Source organism: Zalophus californianus, chromosome 4, assembly GCF_009762305.2.
Source record: "Zalophus californianus isolate mZalCal1 chromosome 4, mZalCal1.pri.v2, whole genome shotgun sequence".
Classification (NCBI taxonomy): Eukaryota; Metazoa; Chordata; class Mammalia; order Carnivora; family Otariidae; genus Zalophus; species Zalophus californianus.
In genome coordinates this window covers 28,399,426-28,422,116 of record NC_045598.1, presented here as the reverse complement: position 1 = coordinate 28,422,116, position 22,691 = coordinate 28,399,426, and the positions used below count along the sequence as shown (strand labels likewise).

General features: G+C 52.9%; 1 protein-coding gene across 3 annotated transcripts in view; it reads left to right on the top strand.

Moving 5' to 3' along the window:
- Positions 1 to 22,691, top strand: part of GRIK3 (glutamate ionotropic receptor kainate type subunit 3) — a 219,195-nt gene that overhangs the window by 130,396 nt on the left and 66,108 nt on the right. For all 3 annotated transcript variants that reach the window (XM_027580703.2, XM_027580712.2, XM_027580719.2), the window contains exons 3-5: positions 9,875 to 10,132; positions 16,925 to 17,106; positions 19,674 to 19,727. In XM_027580703.2, the coding sequence (XP_027436504.1) occupies positions 9,875 to 10,132; positions 16,925 to 17,106; positions 19,674 to 19,727 (494 nt within the window). The remainder of the gene's footprint in view (positions 1 to 9,874; positions 10,133 to 16,924; positions 17,107 to 19,673; positions 19,728 to 22,691) is intronic.

The window sequence follows — 22,691 nt, the reverse complement described above, 5'->3', positions numbered from 1 at the left end:
ATCAATAATTAAAATACGCAACATTTAGTTGCCATAAAAAGACTTAAACAATGAAGCTGCTTCTATGGCTAACATAATTTGACCCCAGAGGCTATGGATGACACTTGAAGCTTGACATTAGCCTCAGCATTCAATACATTTCCATATTTTGTTTTAGCTTCACAATAACGGGAAAATTATAAGTGATAAAAATCAGCTTTAGTAAATCCAGTCAGTTTTCTCCACACCTGGATTTTAAAAAATAAAACAAAACATACATTGGGTTGCATCCTTCTTTATTAGTGACACATTTACAATAAGCTCCAATGACTGCACAGAAAGGACTGGAGAACTTTATTCCAAAATCCTCAGGGAGAAAAAAAAGCAACTTGTCAATACCTGAATGAGCTAGCAGTTTCCAGGGTGGCTTATAGCACATTTGAGTATACTCATGTGCTCCTTTGTTGCTGTTTTTAAAAATATAATTTACACACACACACACACACACACACACACACTTAATTGAAATTAACTTAGAGTCTCAGCTAACTCTAGAAATAGCTTCCATATATCCCTAGATTTCCACAGAACTCCATTTAAAAATCTCAGGCCTAAGGAATCTCACTCCCAGGGAAGACAGGATCATCCTTCCTATAATTTGCCATCATAGCCCCTTGCTTTTCTTCTTCAAGGCGCTTATCACAATCTGTAGTTAAATAATGGTGTGTGCTTGTTGTGTTTCACCTTTTCTCCAATACTACTGGAAGGAAGACTCTTTCTTGTTAATTGATACAGCCCTAGCACCTAAAAGACTGGTGTATAGTAACTACTCATTGAAATAATTATTGAATGAATCAATGAATGAATGATGTGAGAATGGGGCTTGGGAGCCTGAGCATCATTGCTCAGGACCCTTGTCTGCTGAGCTTAGAGACAGTGTCATTTGTGCATCTCGGGTAGACTGAGGCTCATCCAAAAGATCCCCTTGGTCTTTCTAAGGGGTTCCCAGTAGCTAATCAAGGTCTCCTGGGCTCCCAGGTATAGGACCTGCCAAGGTTCTCCCTGGGGCTGGCTCTGTTTTCCAAAGCCCCATTGTGGGTAAACATCTTAGCGTAGAAAAGCAGTGTAGCATGAGCTTGGAGCCAGATTGCTTAGCCTTGCACCTTGTCCATTCTGGTATTAGTTGTGACCTTGAACAAAATACCTTGTGCTTCAGTTTTTTTTCACCTACAAAATGGACACATTTCTGTGAAGTGCCTGGACCGGTGTTTGGCACATACAAGGTACCATATTGGACTTAGCTCTTATTACATTTGTTGGTTTGCTCTCTACCCACTGAGCCATCAGGTTAAGGGCCTCACCTACAGGCACTTTCTCCACTGCTGGCCCCTGTCTCATCTGCCCTGCTCCTTCATGCCTTGTAAGCTGAAGGGCACAGGGTTCCTGACCTTGAGCACAATACCCCTGACACTTTTGATACCCCTGCCCTGAGTCTCAGAGCCGGCCTGCAGACAGACTAGAGAAACCCCACCCTGTTAGCCTCGGAGAGTGGTCCTTTGCCCATCACCCTTCTCCTTGGACTGGCCTGCTGTCCTCCCTACCCGCGTCCTCCCAGCTCTCTCTCTGCATGCCTGTGGCCAACGCTGTACAGTTAGATATCCACCTCCCCACTGAGAGTCCCCTGCTGGCATCCTCTGCCTGGCCTCGTCCAGCTAGAAAGTGACTGAACTCAACCAAAAATGCTCAGTGAAAAGGTGAGGACACAGAACAAACGCCTGGAATCAGAACAGAGGTTTACGTGGGCATGATGACCCCAAAGGGCTAGGCTGGGTATTCTGTCCATTTTTTCTAAAAGTCACTAAAATAATATGACAACTCTTTAGTAGCACACTTGCGAGTCAGCACGGGGACCTTCCCCAGCCAGCAGTGAGCCCCGGGCAGAACTCCAGAGTCTTCTGAGGCACTTCCTCTAGCGGGAACTTAGAGTTCCACGCGATGTGGAACTGCCAGGTAGTGGGTGAGTAGACCTGAGGCAGAAACACCCAGCTCTGGAAGTCCAGCCAGACTGGGCCGCGTGACCAAAACCACGCCCCCTCATCCCCCACCACCTGACTTGTTTGCTTAAAACCCCAGCTGCTGTGTCCTGCTATTCTTTTCCCAAATCATCAGAGCCCATGGGGGCCTGTCCAGTCTAGCCCAGATGTGACCTTCTAGCCACACCTGTGCCATTTGCTCCCCTGGCTTCTGGGCTCTAGCCCCACCTGCCATCCTCCGGATGCCACGCTTCCTCCCACCTCTGGGCTTTTGCACCTGCTCTTCTCTTTGATGCCCCTTCCCTGTCCCACCTCTGCGTTGCCATTTGTCTAGGTCCTCAGGGGAGCCCTCCCCAAGTCCCCAGATGAAGGTCAAGTCTTCACCTCATAAATCTCTGGACTTCTCCTTCACAACCATGATCCATGGGTGTGTGTGTGTGTGTGTGTGTGTGTGTGTGTGTGTGTGTGTGTGTGTTTATGTGATTATTGTCCACATCTTCTGCTAGATTACACGTCTTTTTGCCTCTTCACTGCTGTCCTAAAGAACCATTGTTCCGACTACCGGTGTCATACATACACTGCTCTGCCTGTTTCTGAACTTCACATAAAGAGAATACCAGTGCGTACATTTTGGCTTTGTGTGGAATATACCCGTGAGATTCATCTATGTTGTTGGATATAACAGGAATCTATTCATTGTTGTGTAGTGGTCTGTTATATGAATACACTACAATTTTTAAAACTCAAACGTATTGTTGGACATTCAGGTCGTTTCCATTTGAGCCCAGAGAGTAGAGCTGTTACGAACATTCCTGTAGATATCTTTTGGTGCACAAACGTGCATGGTTTTTTGGTGGGTAGACACACATGAGTGGAAGTATGAGGTCACGGGATGTCATATGTTCAGCCAGATGGCTTTCCAGAGTCCTGGCACCAGCCCTCTTGGGCGGTGCACAGCAGTGGGAATCCCTCCACAGCATCATGACCACTTGATAAAGTCTATTTTGTTTCTGGTGGCTCGTGTGGTGGATATCTCATTGCGGTTTTACTTTGTATTTCCCTGGTGACCAGAGGTCTTGAACATCTTTTCATTTGCTCATAGATTGTTCAGATCTTCTCTTTCCTTGAGTGGTTTTTGAGCCTTTCAACCACCTTTAAAATGGAGCTGCTTGTCATTTTCGTATTGACTTGTAGGAGTCTTTTATATATGGTGGGTAGGAGTCCTTAGTGGGACTTCCACATTGCTTATATCTGCTGCAAATGAGCTTGCCTTTTCCCTGTCTTAGCAACATCTTTTGAGAAACAAAGTTCTTAACTTAAAGAAGTCTGATTTGTCAATATTTTCCATATGGTTAATGGCTCTGTGTTCTATTTTTACCTATCCTCATGTCATGGAGATTTTCTCCTACGTTCTAGAAGCTCTGTTGTTTTTTTCTTTCGTGGTTAGCTCTCTGATCTGTCTTACAGTGATTTTTCTCTGTATAGTGGGAGGTAGGGGTTGAGGTCTATTTTTTTCTGCAGCGTTGGTGAGAGTGAAAACCGGTTGAACTTCTCAGGGGAGTTTGGAAGTGTCCACTAAAGCTAAACGTATGCCTGCAAGAGAGTTCCTGTCCACCTTATTGATAACAGCCAAATGTTACGGGAAATAAATTAAAGGTCCATCGACAGGGGAATGGATAGATTGGGGTATAGTTATACAGTGGAATTTGAGTTAACAATAAAAAAAAAAGAAAAAATTCTTCCTGCACAAAACATGGATGAGCCTTGCAGGCATAATGTTGAGTGAATGAACAGTGGTCGCGTCTGGGAGAGGGAGGAGTTTGCAGCAGATATTAACTGGAAAGGGGAAGAGATAACCTTCTTAAGTGTTGGGAATGTTTTATATTTTGATCCAAGTAGTAGTTACATGGATGCAGTTACATGTAAAATTTCATAGAAGTCTGTGCTTAAAATTGATGCCTTTTACTATATTGTGTTACACCTCAATAAAAAAAGTTTAAGAGGCTCCTCTCTGCCATCACTTTCCCTTAATGTCCCTCCGATAGATACTATACCCAAGACAGACCCCTGCTGTGGTTAGAACCACCGCTGTCTGATCCCGGAGTCATTTCTGTGGTTGGATCGTGCTCCCCCTTAGGTACGCTCCATCCCTTCGGGGAATCCCTTGTTCCCATGGTCTTTATGTTTTCTTTTGATCTTTGGTTTTTGAAAATGTATTCCTCTGAAGCATTATTAGGACTCTTCCGGGGGATGACCTTGGGGTTCGTTCTAATTAACCCAATGAGAATGATCAATTCTGCCATCACAGCCGGATCCAGCCACCTTGGGCCATGGTGGGGGGGGGGGGAGCGGGCGCTGCGCACGGAGCCCGGCATGACATGCCCCGCCAGCTCCGTGCAAATTAGGCCTTCCCTCCACAGGAGGCCCAAGAGGCCTTTCCCCATTAAAAAGGACTTTCACTTATTGTCTTTATTTTTAAATGTTTTGTGGAAAATTAAAAGATGAGTGACTGCCAAACAGTGCCTGAGCCAGCAACCCAGAGAGAGCCTGTGTTTTCTTCCAAGCCTGACCGGAGTGGGCCTGGAATCGACCCAGCACTCCCCAAGCTCCTCTGCCTTCACTTATTCTCTGGGCTGCTCAGTTCCTTTTAAGACACAAATTGATTGGGATAATTTTTGCTCTAACTACAATTGCCATGGAAAGGGGGTGAGGGGGGCTGCCTTCAGGCTGTGGACTCCTGCAATGGCTGTGAACCACTGAGTTACTGTAAAATGACCAGAAAATGGATTCCAGATTGAAGCTACAAATAATGTAATTACTGCAGTGTGTGCTCAGGGCTACCAGAGCAAGAGTTGGCTGCTGCCCTGGAAACATCTGGAGATAAAGCTGCAGCTACTCCTGCCTCTGTAACCCCCGCCCCGGTCCCTCGGGGGCAGCGGCACTCTTCCAGCCTGGGAGATCCTCAGAAGGTGACAGGAGCACAGAAGGGACAGAGAAAGGGATGAAGAGAGAGGCCAAAGAGAAGAAATGGGTGGCGGGCAGAACGGATGCTTCCTGTGCCCCGGCCGTGAGATGTAATGACTGCATGAACCGCAGTATGGCCATCATCCCCCTGTCACCACTGCCAACGCCAGTGCACCATGCCCACAATTACTATCATCACCCCCACCCTTCACATCATGCTCACTCCCATCACGGTCACTACGGTCATCGTCACCGCCAGATGGCCACAGCTTCATCATCACCAGTCTCAGTGCCAACATCATTGCCATCATTCCTACCACCATCACCACGGTCATGACACTGACATCTTCATCATCACCAATCTCATTGGTGCCATCAAAACTGTTATCACCTCCATTCACGCCCTTACCAATGTCACCACCCCATGATTATCATCCCCCTTATCTTCATCACTGTCATAGTGCTGGGATCTTCATCATCCCCAGCCTCATCAACACCAACATCATCACCACAGTTACTGTCATCACCATCAAACGGCTATCACCTCCTCTCTCATCAATGCTTATATCGCCATCATTATTCCCACCATCATCACCACCATGACTGTCATGGCATTGACATTTTTATCATCATCAGTCCCGTCCTCATCCCATCATTATGCCACAATATCAACATTATCATCAGTTCCACCTTCGTCCATGCCACGGCCATGATCATCAACAGTACGGTCTTGGTCTTTGCCTTCACAGCCATCACTGTGGTTACCTTTATCATTGTCTTCACAACTGATGTCAAAATCAAAATTGCCTCCTTCAAGATTGCTCTTACAATCCTCTGCAGAATCATAACTTGTGGTTGGCCCACTCTGCCTTGCCTCAGCCAAACCAGATACCTAGACCTTGGGCCCGGACAGGGGACCATGATCTAAGAGGTTGGGATGGGTGAGGGTGTAGGAAGTAGTTGCCTGCCTGCTTCCAGGCAAATATCAAAGGGGAAAATCCAAAAGGCAGATTCTTGGAGGTGGTAGTGGAGGGAATGAAACATACTGGTCATTTGACCAAGTTATCAGTCAGAGGGTCCTAGAGGCAAAAGGAAAAAGGTAGAGATAGGAGGCATAGGATGGAAACCAAGGACATCATAGGACAGTTAGAAGGTTCAAAACAGGGTTGGGAGACAGAGCCTGAGAGAAACTTACAGATTTTAGAGAGTGCCCACAGCTTGAGGGGAGTGGGAGCGACCAGGCCTAGACAGCTGTCACTCACTGTCACTACCTCTTTTGTGTGTATCCAGCCTCCATGGCTAAAAGTGACTCGCATATGGTCTCTTCCTTTCGGAGCACCTGCTCTTAGGGGGATGAAGTGGCCAGAAAGACACTTAACACACCCAGGATGCAGAGAAGCAGCATGAACGAGCAGTGAGTGGACAGGTCAGAGGGCATGGCCTCCTTGGGGCGAGGGCCCTAAAAAGAGAACTTCCCCAAACGGGACAATTTATCAACAAACCCAGTGTTCTATTTTGGAAGCATTTATTATCGCTGGGGTTGATCCCACACCGAGGACTTCTCCAGGCTTGTTGACTGTGGGGTGACAAGAGCAGGGACAGCAGCACTTCCCTGACTGTAGAAGCACCAGGGAGGTGCTACTGCCTCACTGTGCATCTTCTCCTGCACCTGACATCGGCCACGAGGAGTCCCGGTCACCCAGGAAATGCCCCCTATGTTGGCCCTGCTGCTTCCCATCCACAGCTGCCCTGTCCCATGTTCCAGGTGGTTCCAGCAGACTCCTGACAACAACTGGCTCCCCCACCCCACCCCAGAGTGCTGTATCTTTCACCCAGGCCACAAATGGCATTCTCTCGTGTTCTTGAGGGAAGTACAAAGTTCAGGGACAACACTGTCTATAATTCCTCCTTGTCCCAGGAGGCAGTAAGGGAGGAGAGGGTGGATGTCCATGAAGAAGAGAAAATACCCTGAAGACCACCCATTCTGATCAACTGAAAACCACCCTACATCTCTGGATCCATTGGTACCACTGTTGGCCCAAGCAAGAGGGCCCCTTTCCCTGGGTCTGTGCTTTATGGGGGCTGCCCTTGCCCTCCTCTGGTCAGTGTCTCCTCCCAGGACAAAGGGTCAGTGGGACTAAGGGCACTTGCCTAGCAGAAGCCTGTGCCCTGCCTTTCTAGTCTTTGCTCCAAGTATCTAGAACCCTGAATTTCCTACCCAGTTGGCCCTTAGCCCACCTCCAGGCCTGCATGAGCCTCTTCCCTGCACTGTTCTCCAGAGGGAGAGCCAGACTGCCAGGGTCACACTCTTAGACCCTTTCCAGGGGTGAGCAAAGGGCAGCTGTTTGCAGGGGTGTGGACAGAGCTCGGACATAGGGGTGGGGTGTCCACATGGAGAGTGCAGTCCTCCTTATGGTTCAGGGCAGAGCCAGCAGTAAAAGAGAGGGGGCAAGGTGGGAGCTGGTACCACCCCTCCCCACATCTCTGGGCATGGGAAGTCTCCATGCCCACCTGATTTTCCAGTTGTTAGGAAAGGTATTTGTCAGGGTAGGAGGAAAGGGTGCGTTTTATCTAACAGTTTGTTAGCTTGACTTACAACATTTAATAATGAGCCACATAGTATGTGGGCCTCCATTTATACTCTGGTCTGGGGCCCTGCAAATCTTAAGAGTGGCCTGAGCCCAGTAGGTCATTCCCAGAGGCCGTTGGGGCAGCCAGGACATGTCTGAATCCACTGCCCATCGATGCTTAGGGACTGTGTCTTGCCTCCTCCTACACGCACCATAGGTTCCGAAGTGTGCACGTAGCATCATTCTTGTGGCCGCAGGCTGGTGAGTTTGCTGACACTTTATTGATAGATCGGTTAGGGCTTTTCTGGCTGCAAGTGACAAAACACCAAAGCCTAAGTGACTTGAGCAAAAAGAGAACGTTTCGGTTCATGTACCCAAGGTCCAAGGTTGTATCTTATTTCTTCCTCTCCTTTGGCTCTGCTCACCTGCATAGTGACTCCGTTCCCGGACAAGCACTGCACTTTGTTTGTGAGCACAGGGTGGCTACCACACCTCCAGATCGTCTCTCCCCCAACGTCTCCTTGCAGAGGGAGAGTGCTACCTTCGCAGTGTGAGGTCTCGTGGCATCCCATTGGCTCTGACTGGTCACATAACCACCCTCTAACCCAGTGACTGGGGCCTGACGGAGGCCAGTGTCTAAAGCACGTGCTCTAGCCCTCATGGCCTGGGGGTGGAAAAGACAGGAGCCCGAAGGAAAATCAGAGACAGTTGCCAGAAGAAAGGGCGAGAGCTCCTGGGGAACCTTTCCCTTGACTGCCCCTGAAAGGTCCCACTTTAAGGATCTTTCAGGCACAATCCCTACGTGAGCCTGTGGCTGTCCTTTGAGACCCAGCTGCTCTGGGGCTGCTCGTTCAAAGCTCTCCTGTGCCCACCGGTGTTTGCCCTCCCCAGAAGCATCTGCCCCTGCCTGAGCCCCTGGGCCTCCCGTAAGAATGCAAACTGTTTGAAGGCAGGGAGTCAGTCCTCATTCAGTCAGCAGAGGCTCAGACCAAGTACTGCTTTAAGCACGTTTAGGTACTATTCGGGTACTGTTTATTGTTGATACAGCCGTAAGCAACATAGATCAAGCCCTTGCTGCCTTGAACTTGCATTCTAGTGGGAGGAGAAAGTCAACAAATGAACAAGACTTCTGGTGGTCATTTAATAAATAAAGAATAAAGAAAGGTTTGGGGTTTCGGGGATCTGGCTGGAGAGGGATTCTTATTACGGGTTGGGCAAGGGATGCTTCTTTAGGAGGACCACGTGGATGCAGAGACCTGAGGAAAGGGAGGGAGGGAGTCATGCAGCTACCTGAGCAAAGAGCACATCAGCTAGAAGGGACAGCAAGTGCAAAGGCCCTGAGGCAGTAGTGTGCTTAGCGTGTTTGAGGAGCATCATGGAAACCAGTGGGGCTTGAGTGCTGTGAGGAAGGGAGAGAAGGATGGGAGATGAAGTCAGGAAAGTGGTGGTGGTGATGGAGACAGGAGTGGGACAGGGGTGGGGAGGAACTGCAGTGAGCAGGGCCTCATCTGTCACGTAAGGGCTTTGGCTTTTAGACCGAGTAAAACTGGAGCCTTTGGAGCAAAGGAGTGATGTCACCAGCTGAGGTTGGGAGAGGTAAAAAGTAGGGAGGGTCCCTGAGGAAGCTGGGGCCGGCGAGGACGCTCCTGCAGTAGTGCAAGCAGAGGAGGATGGTGGCAGTGGCGAGAAGTTCTGATTCTGGCACATTCCAAAGGTGACGCAGCAGGATTGGGAAGTGGAATAGGAGAGAATGAGAGGAGTCGAGGGGAAGCCAGGGTTCGGGACCTAAGCACTGGGATGGTGGAGCTGGTTTACTGAGGAGGGGAGGCTGGAGGAGGAGAGGGGGTTGTGTTTGGGCCACGTTCGGTCTGAGATGCATCTTGGGCATGCATGTGGTGGTGTCCATCGAGAGGGGAGATGAGCACCTTGAACTTTGGGGAACAGGGTGCGGCTGGAGGTTCCACAGTCGCCACGGGGGAGGTGTTTCATCCTACCTGTTTCTCAGCCTTACCCCCCACCCCCACCGCCCAGAACGGGGTTGGGTCCAGAACTGGGGGTGCTCAGCACAGTGATGACAGCATCAAAAGTAATCCCCATCTCTGTTTCACGGGCAGTGCTGAGGGTCTTATACGCGTGATCTCGCTCGACCTTCCTATGATCCGTGATGCGGGGCGATTGCAACCCTGGCTTCTAGAGGAGGAAGCCGAGATTCCGAAGGGGCCTCATTCGTCTGCCCTCAGAAGGTTCCAGTTGCTGTTTGCCCCCGCCTGCCTGACGAGGCCCAGCACTGACCCCCGCACCTCCCCTCCCCCCCCCCCCCCGTTGCAGCCTGTGACCAGCTGGCCCTGGGCGTGGTGGCGATCTTCGGGCCGTCACAGGGCTCCTGCACCAACGCCGTCCAGTCCATCTGCAATGCCCTGGAGGTGCCCCACATCCAGCTGCGCTGGAAACACCACCCACTGGACAACAAGGACACCTTCTATGTGAACCTCTACCCTGACTACGCCTCCCTCAGTCACGCCATCCTCGACCTGGTCCAGTACCTCAAGTGGCGATCGGCCACTGTGGTCTATGACGACAGTACAGGTGGGTAGCCAGGCCTGGCTGGGCTGAGGGCAGGGGGTGAGGGAGGTAGAGCCCCAGGATGTGCTCGCCCAACTCAGCTGCCCCTGGGGGAGGGTGCACACTCACACCTGAGACTAGCAGGTCCCCCGGACCCTCGCCCCTGCACCCCCTCGCAGCCCTGGGCACGCCAGCCACTCACCTCTCGCTCAGCCTCAGGCTCACCTCACACCTTCCCCACACTCCCACCTCCACCCCCCTGTAGCATGCTCATGTCTGCACTCAGCAACCCCCCAGCCCCTGCACTCACCCCTGCACAGCCGTGCCCACACCTGCCCCACTCCCTCAGACTCACATTCCCGTCTGCAGCAAGCGTGGGCAGCTCTGAGCCGGCTACGGGCGCAGGCTCTGGACACATGGGCTGGGGACTGTGCTGGCTATGACACTTACTAGCTGAATAGCACAGAGCTGTTTCCCTTCTTCCTCTTTCTTTCAAAAGACTCAAGTCCCAAGACATTTCTTAGCCTGGCCTCTTAAGAGAGAGTGACCTTGGCAAGTCTCTTAACCCATCTGGCCCTTCTCTGCCCACGTGTCAAGTCAAGATCTATAGCATCCAGCCTGGAAAGAGCCCTTCAGCTCTCTGCAGCCTGTGATTCTATGTCAGCTCTTGATTACCTCCTAATGGGGAGTGGGAATCCTAGGGAGACAATCCCTCAGAAAAGTTGTCTATTTAACTTGAGATTCTACAAGCATCTATTGCGTTCCTGCTATGCCCACAGTACCAGACAGGAGATCGTGGCGGGCAGAGGCCCCCACCCCAGCTCAGTGCCCCCAGCATGAGGTGTCTGCCAGTGAGGGGCATGAGTACCCCGCTCCAGGTCGTGGTCAGCGTTTTGGCAGCCCTGTTAGATGATCTGTGTTAGGACACTGCTGGGGAGGACTGTGTGGTTTTGAGCCTGCTTCCTTGCCCAGACCATGAGCCTTGTGGGCCTCCAGGATTTAGAACAGGGCCTGGTACAACCTGGATGTTTTTAAATGCTGTGGAACTGAATTGAATTGAATTGAATTAAAAATCGAGATGAAATAAATTGTAATTAAATATTGCAGGAAGAGAGTGCTGGGCACTGGTAAGGGAGTAGGAGGATGTGGCGATCCCCTCGTTTTTGGGGAGTGAATCCTAGCGTAGGGATGTGAGCAGGCACCCAGAGGTCACTGGTCATTCCAGGCCACCGGAGCTAAGGATCAAGTGCCGGGTACATACAGTCAGGGCCAAGGCACTCGGGAAGAGGAAGCCCTGCTGCGGGCTTGGCTAATCTGGGCTGACTGACAGAGGCAGAGAGACGTGAGCGGGGCCTCGAGGATGGACAGACAGAGCGAGCCTGAGGGCAGCACCGGCCGCGGGGACAGCGTGAGCAAAAACTGGGGAGGCGGGACTTGGCATGGCGGCCTCCTCGAGAGCATGGCCTGGTGGGGGGAGAAGATTCAAGTTCGGAAGGTGGGAGGAAAAGGTCAGATGAACAGAGCGTATCAGGCTGCGTGAGGGCTTCGCTGTCTGGCTTCAGAGTTCACGCTTGATCTTGGAAGCAGCCAAGGCCCATGGAGTGTTGAGCAAAGAAGTGGAATAATGAAAGCTGAGTTGCCGAAGGTGGTGGTGACGGCATCGCGCAGGGAGAGGAGACACTCGGGGGTGGCTGCCTTGATGCAGGCAGGGACAGAGGAGGCTGGGATTTGAGGGGCTGCCTGGAAGAGAACTCGGGGCCAGGATGGAAGGGAAGAACTGGATGTGAGAGTGTGTAGCTGGACACAGAACAGTCAGAAGAGACTCTGGTGCGGACCATGGCTCCGCGGTCCTGGGGCCTCCGGACTGGAGGGGGTCGGGGCAGAGGCTTTGCAGAGGGTGCATGAGGCTGCTCAGGGCTGATGCTACCTTCTGGAGCTCCCTGCTCTCCAGTGCCTTCGCCCTAACCATACGAGCGAGTCCCTCGATTATTGGCTCGGGTGGCCTGGCATGCCCAGTCGCCTCTGGGTGGGCACGCACTCTCCCCCAGCATGATTAGCTTCTCAGAAGAGAGGGCATCCCGTCTTCATTTCTTCACCCTTACCATGCCCAGAGCACCCTTTCTTCCAGGATTTAATTAGAGTTTAATTCAACTTGATTTTCAATTCGGTTCAATTACATTTATAAACACAGGGGAGTCCGGGATGGAGCCAGTTTGGTCAAGAACACACTGGGTAGTGGGAATTCAGGGCTGGAGTCAGCCAAATAGTGAGATGACTTTGATGAGGACTGGTGGGTGGTCAGAGGTGTACTCCCAGAAGCAGGCTAGTTCAAAGGGACAACTAGTGAGTCCTCAAACCTCCCCCTCCCCGAGTGGGAAGCACTTCATAGTGGGCTTCAGGGGCTGCGTGCATTTGGATGTGCTGGCTGGGGTCAAAGACAACCCAGTTCCCACTGACTCGAGCAATAGGCACTTCGTTCTCTGATGGGCAAGAAGGCTGGAGAAGGGCCTTTCCAGGGCTGGCTTAGCAGCTCAACAGAGGCCGGGGCACTGGGTCAGTACCCCTGCAGTTCTCCTGGTTTTCTCTCTCCCGGTCAGAATAGAGCTGCTACAGCTCCGAGCAGCCCATCCTCACATGCCGACACCCTAGGAAATAGAAGGAAAGAGGCAGGAGCCAAAGAGATTTTTCCTGATGTGACTCCTGCCTCTTAGCAAGGAGGAAAATTTGTCTAGAAACCTTCCAGCAGACCGTCCTGGACAGCAAACTGAGTCCGTGCCTACTACCCCAAGCATAGTCAGATAGGAAAGGGAGCGCCCCTGACTGGCTCTTAACCAATCACCAGTCAGCTCTGGGGACTGGCACCAGGCCACTCGAACAAAATCATGGTTCTCTTAGCACATTAGAAGGGGGCACACCGGTCTCTATAATACTTCTGCGTTGATGCTGTGTCACCGGCCACCCCCCAAAACTTAGTGGCTTCAAATCCTACGCATATGTTTAGCTCACAAGTCTGTGGGCTTCACTGATTGGCTGAGCTTGGCCAGGCGGTGGTTCTGGTCTCAGCTGGATCGCTCACCTGCCCGGGGGTCATTTGACGGTTGGTGGAGATGACTGGCACCAGCAGGCTAGCCCAGGCACGTTGTCGTGACAATGGCAGAGGTGCAGAAGAAGAGACCCAGGGTGCACTTCCGTTTCCACTGTCTAATTGTGACACACCTGCTGATGCACCATTGGCCAACACAGGTTACGTGCTGGAGCCCAGTGTCCTGAGTGGGGCAGGTCACCTGCCCACAGCTGGAGGTCACTGCGAAGTTACATAGCAAAGGGTGAGCTACGGGGTGGGGCGAAGAATTCAGGTCATCCCTGCAATCGACTGCAGAGAGAACTCTTTTTAAGTGTTCTTGGGATCCCACAGGCAAGGGTGACCGCATGAGGACACGGAGGGGTCAGTGCCATTGAGAGTTGTTACAGTGCCCTAGAATCAGGAGGGGCCACAGCCTCATGGAGAAGCACCAGGGTTAGTCACGAGACAGGAGCCCGAGGAAAGCATGGGCAAGAGCTTTTTTTGTACAAGAGCCTTCAGTTACTTCATGACCATAAAACGGCCCAGATGAGGGTAGGTGGGATTTGTTAGGTGGGGCTGTCCTCTGTGGGGCAGGAAGCAAATCACAGATGTTGCGGTTTGATTGGAGGTTTGGTTGGAGGGCTTATACTATGATTTTGTGTATCCACCAAAACACAGGAATAATAGGAACGTAAACAACTTGGGCCATTAGTTTGGCACATGATTTCAGGATGCCGGATCATCAGTTAGAGAATGTTGCAAAGGATTATATTTTAGGAACCAGCAGTGTTTGCCCTGTGACCTTTGACAAGTGGTCACCTTCGTAACCTAATCTGCACACAAAGGCCAACTCATGTCAAGAGTGAAAGGAAAGGTCTTAGAAAAAGCTGAGATGGAGAAAAGGGCCGCAGCCTAAGAGCCAGCAGGTTGGGTCTCGAATCTTGATCCCACAGCTAGCGTGCCGCCGAACCTTGAGGTGGTCACTTAACCTCTGTGGGCCTCAGTTTCTTTGTCCGTACATTGGAACAAAAGCCCCTAGTCTACATGCCTTCTAGGACAGGGAGATTTTAAATAGGGTGATGAATGCAGAAGTGCTTTGTAAGTGAAAAGCGTGATTCTAAAAACCATGATTCACTGCAGATATTTTGAGAGAGATTGATTAGGGAAGCAGCCAGGAAGGAAGGCTCATTTCGGGCAAGCCAAGAGCCTTGTCCTCTGCTGGGGTGGGCTGAGACGAGCCTCTGGTCTCCTTTGGGAGTACACTGATGAGGAGGAGGTCTGACATTTCCTGCTGGAAAATGTGGGTCACTGTGTATTACACGGGGCAATGCACTTGGCTGACAAGAAGACTCATAGCCTTGTGCTCCAGTGTGCAGGCTGTCCCCCTGTCCTCACGTCCTGGATCCCAAAGCTCACGTGCCTGCTGATGCCACACAAGACTCTGAACACTGAGCAAGTGGGAGCAAAGTGAAGGCGGGGAGCCTCCCAGGCTAACAAGTGTGAGTGGGCAGCATCACTCAGCCCAACTAAGAATTTCTGGGGTGAGTTGGGGATGGAGGGTAAGGCTGGTGTGTGTTCCAGAAGAAGTTGTGGCCCTTCTCTCCCCTGCGCTGGTCAGCTGATGGCCCCTTCCTCCTCCCTGTCAAGTCTGGTATGGGGAAGCACTGCGGCCCCTGTTAGATCCAGACCACTCCCGGACTCCAGAGCCCTTTGCCAGCCCATACACCTGGGTCTGAGACCTTCCAGGGGGCTGGGGGATCCTGATGCCGGTGGCCATGGCAAAGCCTGTTTGGGAGCTCCTTGGGAGGCTTAGGTCACAGGGATATATCTCTGTCCTCCTCAGCAGAGGGGAATGATGTACACCAGATGGCTTTCCTGATGTCCAGCCCTCCAGAATGGGAAGGAGAAGTCGAACAGATCCAGGCATTTGTATCAGAAATGGCTTTGGAAGCCCAGAGGCTCTGTTGGAAGGCACTCAAAGTAGGCGGTCTGTGTGGGGGGACTTTGTCCAGATAGGGGACACGACAGTAGTTGATTGCAAGCTTTGATCCAGAGCAAACTGCCTTAACCAAAAAAGGGGGGCGGGAGAGTGGATTTGATTGGCTGCCTTTACTGGCAAGTTTAAGAGTCATTTTAGCTTCAGGTACTGTTTGATCCAGAGGCTCAAATGGGTATCATTCGGACTGATTTGTCCTGACTTCTGCCGTGTTGGAATCCTTCTCCGGTTCTAGGTGGTGATGCCTAGATTTGCTCCCTCCCTATTTGGAGGTAAGTGGAAAAGGGTGTATCTCTTACCCGATGCTCTGGCACCATTTTTGGAAGTCATCTTATAGGACCAACTGGCGTCACCTACCCAGCTCTGAGCCTATCCCTATGCCTAGAGGAATGTGGGTGCTGATTGGCCAGGCTGGGGCCACATGCTGTGCCCCGAGAGCTGGGGATGGACCCCTCCCAAGTCACACGGTTTGAGTATGGGGGAGGAGTTTCTCCCCAAAGGAGAAGCAGAGTGCTCTTTGTGGGGCAATGGAGCATGGTTGAGTGGACAGTGTAGTGAGGACACAGACCCTGAGCCCTGAGTGTGGGTGGGCAGCCCAGGGGGACCCTGGCCCCTGCTGGCTCAGCCCCTCCCTGAGTGGGGAGGGGTATCGAGGGCAGCAAGCAGTCTTGCTCCCAGGCTAAACAGAGGGGACTCAGCAAGGATGGACCTTGAAATAGCAACGGAAATGAACTTAATTAGACCTAAGTAAGCCATTTGTCTCCAGGAAGTGACATTCAGTTTTCCCTGGAAGTCCCCAGATTAAGTGGTTTTGCAAAATGCCAAGGTGGAGGATGGATTTTTCAGTGTGGGGAGAAAAAAAAACAGTAAGTCATTTCAATTATGGAGATTTGTGTTGTGCATCACCTAAGTGCCAGGCCCCGTGCTAGGGGCTGTGGGGATCCAGCCCATGAGGTTAAGGAGCCCATGGCGGGACGAGGGAGTGAGACAAGGCCAGAGGAGGCTAGTGCTGAGGGAGGAGGCCACTAGGTGGGGGGAGGGGTGTCTTGTTTAGACAGAGCAGTAGGGGTAGGCTTCATGGAGGAGGTGGTTGCCCGGAGCCTGGAAAAATCAGTCAGGTTTACTGAGGCAACCTGCCCTTGGGTTGGAGGCACAGTTCCGCTTTGTCTTACACGGTCCAGCAGTTGGTACAGCTGAGCCTCGGAGCCTTCACTTGTGCCCACATCCTGGAGGCAGGTGCCCTGCTTCCCAATGTCACAGGTGGGGTGATGAAGAGGGGTGCCCTCTGGTTTGGGCTCCATAAATCTGTAAATGCGTTCTAGTGTAGAGGGGAGTGCGTAGGTGTGTGGTCAGTGGGAATTTGCTGTCTGTGCCTACTGTTGAATCTGTATGTGTGTATATGTGTCTTTGCGTGCACAGGCCTTGATTTACATGTGGAACGAAGCCCAGGCTTGTGTCCGCATCAGCATGCATGCCCCTATAAATATGTGTTTGTATGGGCATACAAATCCATGGGTGGTTGCAGGTGTGTACAGCCTGGTGCACACGGCTGTACCCGAGCGTCCTGGCGCCCGTGTCTGGACCCACGTGGCTGTGTCCACGCACCTGCACAGAGCTCCATGGGCCATGCATCTGTGTCTGTGGGTGCACGCAGACCTGCGGCCACAGGCCTATGTGCACACCCGAGCCCGTGGAGGCCGACAGCTGTATTTACCTGTGTGCACACGTGTGTCTCTTGTACCCCGGGGCCTCCCAGGACTCATCCGACTGCAGGAGCTCATCATGGCCCCGTCGAGGTACAACATCCGCCTAAAGATCCGACAGCTCCCCCTTGACTCCGACGACTCACGCCCCCTGCTCAAAGAGATGAAGCGGGGCCGGGAATTCCGCATCATCTTCGACTGTAGCCACACCATGGCCGCCCAGATCCTCAAGCAGGTGCGTGAGTGGTGGCCAGCCCAGGGGATGGGGCGATGGAAGGGATGGGCGGGATCTGCCTGCCCTCTCCCCCTGCCCCGCACCCATGGCCAGGAGGTGGCCAGAGCTCAGGTGGAACCCAGCTCTGCTTCGGTCTGGCTGTTTCGGCACCCCGCAGAATGGACCCAGTGTGGTCTTCAAGGTCTGAGCCAGCGCGAGGGTGGGGTGATGCCCGGACTGAGCGGAGCCTGGCGCCGGGAGGCTGTTGCATCAGTGCTGAGGCTGTGGGTGGGAGGCAGGGGCTGCCGAGAGGGGCCCGAAGCCGCACAGGACAGAACATTGCGGGAAGTGCTGGGAGGCCTCGGGGTGGCAGGAACAGGCTCAGGGGGGCCTCACTGCCTCTCCGGTGATGCGTTCCCCATAGCCCGCAGCACTTGCTGTTACTCTCCGACTACTAGGAGGTTTATTGAAGTTCCCCACACCATCTGCTCGACTCTGCAGCGACTGTGGGGGAGGGAAATGCCTCTCGGTCCTGGATGGGCCTCTGTTCCTTTCCAAACACAGCCCAGTGTGGCATGCTAGGGACAAGAGCCGTCTCTGCCAGCTACCTAAGAAATAAACAGCAAAATCGCCCACAACCTCCGTGGAGGGTGCCACAGCTGAAACCCAAACCATTCACATTTGAGCCAGTGCTTTGTGTAAAAGGCAATTATATGGTCCCAGAAAGCATCCCTGGTGATTGAACGAGGCCTTCTGTGGAGCTCTAAGTCATGGCCTTGCAAGATGCAGGTGGTGGGGAGGAGACACAGGCAGTGCAGGGGGCTAGATGCCGAGCCGGGATAGGAGTGTTCAAGTCCCGGGGGGGCTAGGGAGTTCCCAAGTCCCACCCCCCCAGTCAGGCCCTGCAAGGGGTGCCCAGGCGGCCTGGGAGCCAGTGTCTTTCCCCAGGCTCCCTCATCCCCAGGAGGTTAAAGAGCTCGCTTGGGGTTTGACCCTCGCTTCTGCCCTTGGGTGTTGTGCGCCCAAGATCAAGGAGCCCCCGTGTCACCCCCTCCTCTGTAGCTGCAGCCAGTGATCCCTACCTTAGCCGGTGGCAGAGGATTCTGTTGAGATGAGGCAAGGAGAGAGTGTAGCCCAGTGTCCGGCACTGGGTGTGGGGCATCTGCGGTGTCACTGTGGAGGAGACTTACGCTCCCCAGAGACCCCTCACCCCTCCTCCCTCGGCGACGGCCAGCGCTTAGTGCTTCCCTTTTCTTCCTGGCACGGGTAACAGAGTAACAGAGACGGCCACAACCCTGGCTGGTCACACTGAGGAGTGACCGTGTGCCAGGTACCTGAAACCCCTCACTTAGCGCCCCCCCCCCAGGCAGGTGGCAATGGCTATCATGCCCAGTTTACAGGTGAGGAAACTGAGGCTCACAGGGAAAGGAACGGGCCCGAGGTCATCCAGCCAGAAAGAGAGAATTTACTCCCACATCTGCCTGACTTGAAAACATACAGACTTAAAGCTGGAGACGGTATGCTCCACTGAACACCGAACTCCGGAAGGGTGATCGCGGCTGCTGACGGAGGCCTGGGCTGAGCCTCGAACTTGCTGATGTGGGCTGTGAATCTCTAAGAGGGCGAGAGAATGAACGGTGCTTTCCAAGTGTACCTGACCCTGGGATATTTTTCCTCCAGAGCACTTAGGGGCCCCGGCATTCTGAAGAACTCTGTAGAAAGTGCGTTATGGTCGTTAATATTATAGATTATAGGTTTCTAATAAAATACGTAAATGAAGGTAATGCAGGCTTCGTGATGATACACAGCATAATGTATCATCATAGTAATTACATAGTAATAATCGCATAGCAGCCTAGCGGCCTGCCTGGTGGTCGGCTGGACCAGGGAAGCTGGGATGTCTGCACCCTACAGGGAGGTTCGGCCCGAGCGAAGCCTCTCCTCCTCGGGCCTGGCTGGGCTGGGGAGGGCTGGGCTTCCGCACACCTCTCTCTGGAGCCAGGACAGAAGGTAGTCTGGGGCTAACTCCAACAGCATTTCTCTAAGTGTGGCAGGCCCGGAGATGCTCACGGAAAAGCCAGACGACGGGGCCCAGCCTGGGCCTGCGGAATTTGGAATCTTTGCATGCAGAGTATGGCCCAAGATTCTGCATTTTTTTTGAAGATTTTATTTATTTATTTATTTGAGAGAGAGAGAGAGAGAGAGAGCACAGCAGGGGGAGGGGCAGAGGGAGAGGGACAAGCAGACTCTGCTGAGTGGGGACCCCAATGCGGGGACTCGATCCCAGGACCCCAGGATCCCGATCTGAGCCAAAGGCAGGTGCCTAACTGACTGAGCCACCCAGGCGCCCCAAGATTCTGCATTTGAATCTGTCCCGGGTGACTTGGCTGCACACTCCAGTGCAAAACACACTGCTGTCTGCTAGCCAGTCATTGTTACTTCGGGGAGGTGGTCTCGAGGACATCCCAACTCCAAGTGGCCCACCTCCTCCGAACCCCTGCCAGTCTGGTCCTCCCCACTGGGGTGCGGATGGGGAGGGGGCTTCTCGGGTACCCCCTGCGGACTGCTGATGCTCTGCTCTCCCGCAGGCCATGGCCATGGGCATGATGACCGAATACTACCACTTCATCTTCACCACGCTGGTAACGTACCTCTGGGTCCTGGCACAGGTCAGGGTGGGGTCCCCTCAGAACAAGGTCAGCCAGGTGGGGACCATTGTGGCAGCTAGAGGAGACTCAGGCTGGCCTTGCTTCCTAAGGCTCTAGGTATGGCCCCAGGCAAGGGCCCAGAGACATCTTCGTGGCCTGCCCATGTTGAGAAATGCCCTCGAGTTGTGACTCAGGGCAGTGAGTCTAGACCTGCCTGTGTTGACACAAGCCCCTCTGATGACTAGCCAGTCATTAACCTCCCTGCCTCAGTCTCTTCGTCTGCAAAATGGGTGCGATAATAGCTTCTACCTCCTAGAATTATGAGCTCAGAAAGTAAAATGCTGAGAGCAGTGCCTGATTGTGTGAAGAACGATGCAAGTATTAGCTGCTCTTATTAAGATGACCCTCGGCTCCCAGCTCACACGCTTCCCCATGGATGTCTCAGTCCTCACGCGACAATAGGAAATGCTGCTTTGGATTCCTGCAGCATCCGTGCTGAAGTCTGCCCACTCACTGTCAGCTGGGCCAGCCCACCTGTGGGCTCCAGATGGGTCCTGTCCAAACTCAGAGAACATTTAGGGCCATTTAAACCCATTAGGATAATTAGTTGTGGCCTGAAATCAGCAGAATAAAGAGATCCCTGTGCCAAAGGGGCACCCACACACAGCCACCCTGCCCTGGAGCAGACATTCTAGCACTTCCCTGGGGCCCTGGGTGGACTCTTCCACCCAGCCCAGTTCTGGGGCACTGACTTCCTGGCGCTGAAACAGGCTCCTGCCCTCCTCATCAGCCTTGCTCCAGCCCAACAAGCTTCTGCGTTCCCTCATCCATCTGGCACCCAGGGCTCCAGTGAGGGTCTCATGATGACTGGCACAGAGGCCCCGCCCTCGAGGAGCTCCCGCCCTGTGTGGTCCGCACCTCCAGGTCTAGCTCCTTCGCAGGTGTATGCCATCCCAGGCCCGGACACGTGGTCGTGGCACACAGTGGAAGGAGACATCGGTGTGGAGGGGTTGGTGGAAGGTAATTTGAGGCAGGAAGGGAGATGCTTAAACAGGGCCTTGAAGCATCAGTAGGAGTTCACCAAGGAGAGAGAGGAAGAATATTCTGCACAGATGGAACAGCATAACCAAAGGCCAAGATGCAGGTTAGCTCTTCACTGGAGAGCTGGGGCTGGCTCAATCTGACTGATTGCTAGAGCCCATTGTAGTCATCTGCTCCCAAATCCACGTTCAGTGGTAGTGCAGACATAGCTTGGAGTTGGCCGTGGGGGAAGGAATATTCATACCACAGAAGTTGGAAAATACTACAAATTAGGGTTTGTAACCTCCCCTCCACTGAGAGCTGGTTACTAAGCATTTACCAGCACACTACTGTTTCTTCCCCACCCACTGTATTTTCTGCCCTTGGCAGAGCTCTGGGCTCCCCCTGCACATGCTCCTGCTCCAGGGCTCAGATCTGGGCATCTGCCGGGAGTCATGTTGGGAGAAAGGGATTCTGGAAGCTGGTGACTGAGATCAGGCACCTTCTTCCCCTAGTCCCTTCTGGATTTCTACACACCCAAGCTGACTTTTCCATGTCGTGTTATATCTTGGAAAGTCATTGGAGGCTGGAGGATGAGGCTACCAGATCTCCCACATTCCACCTCTGTTTGGAGCTGGGAGCAGGGCAGAGGAGGAAGGCCAGGAAGGTGCGGTGGGGCACGTTCATGGGCCCAAGGCCCTGTCCCTGGCATGGCAGCCCACCCATCCCATCCCGGGCATCTAGGGTGCTGAGACCGACTTCTGGGCCCTTAGCCCTGTGGCCTGGCTCGACCTTTCAGGCAAAGCTCTAGAGAAGGCACCTCCCTAGTGATGCCATGTTGTTCTCACTGATGCCATTGCCTTCTTGGGGTCAAGGTTAGAGGTCTTGGAGGGAAGCTCAGGGCAGGATGTGTTGTGGGTTGTCCTGCAGCCCTAGACAGGATCCGCTTCTCTTACTTTTTCATTTCCTTATTCAGGCATCCATTTATTCACTTCTGGCAGCCACGTACAGATGGTCTCAAGGCCCCAGGTTCTGAGCTAGGTGCTTGGGTGGGAGACAGTATGCAGAGTTGGATCCATACAAAGCTCACCAGTTGGCAGTCTTCCTTCATGCACATAAGGATCAAGGACTGTGCCCGATTCAACTGCCCCTGTCTGGTGCCCACAGAGTGCCTGGCATGCAGTAGGTGCTCATTAATGCTTGGATGAGTGAATGACTACCATACAAAGTAGAAGGTAATCCGTGAAGTTATCAACACCCTTGTCATGGCAACAGTTAAGACCAGGGACTCTGGTGCCCGCCTGCCTGAGTTAGAGTCGAGATCCTTCCACTTCCCTGGGCAAGTTACTTCAACCTCTCTGGACCACCTTTTCCCACCTACAAAATGGCCACAGTAACAGCGCTACCTCATAGCACTGTTAGGCTGAGTGTGCACTATGTCGAGTGCCTGATGTTTATTGAAGCAGCAGGTAAGAGTTCAGTGGATGAAGTACCTCCTGCTTACGTCTTCTGTGTATTCAGCATACGTCATCTCATCCACAAATTCAGAACGCCTCTCCAAGGGAGGTATGATCTCCCAACTTTACAGGAAAGTAGAAACTGAGGCTCGAGAGGTCACCCAGCAAGAAAGGGGCAGAAGGAGGGTTTTTACCAGCTGGAAGCTGTCCAGCTCCGGAGGCCTCTGCTAGGAGCTGTCACACTGAAAGCCCGCACGAGGCGGTGGCTGGCCTCCTCTGGCTGCACACGGCAGCAGTGGTCCAGATGCGGTGATTGACACGAATCGGGGGCATGGAGCCTCCACAAATCTCAGCAGGGCCCACTCTTCACAGGTTCCAAAGCCCTTTCTCCACATCGCTGCTTTACCTCTTCACAGGGCAGGGGTTTTGCTCCCCGTTGATGGATGGGCAAACCTGGAACCAGAGAGGTTGAGTGACTTGC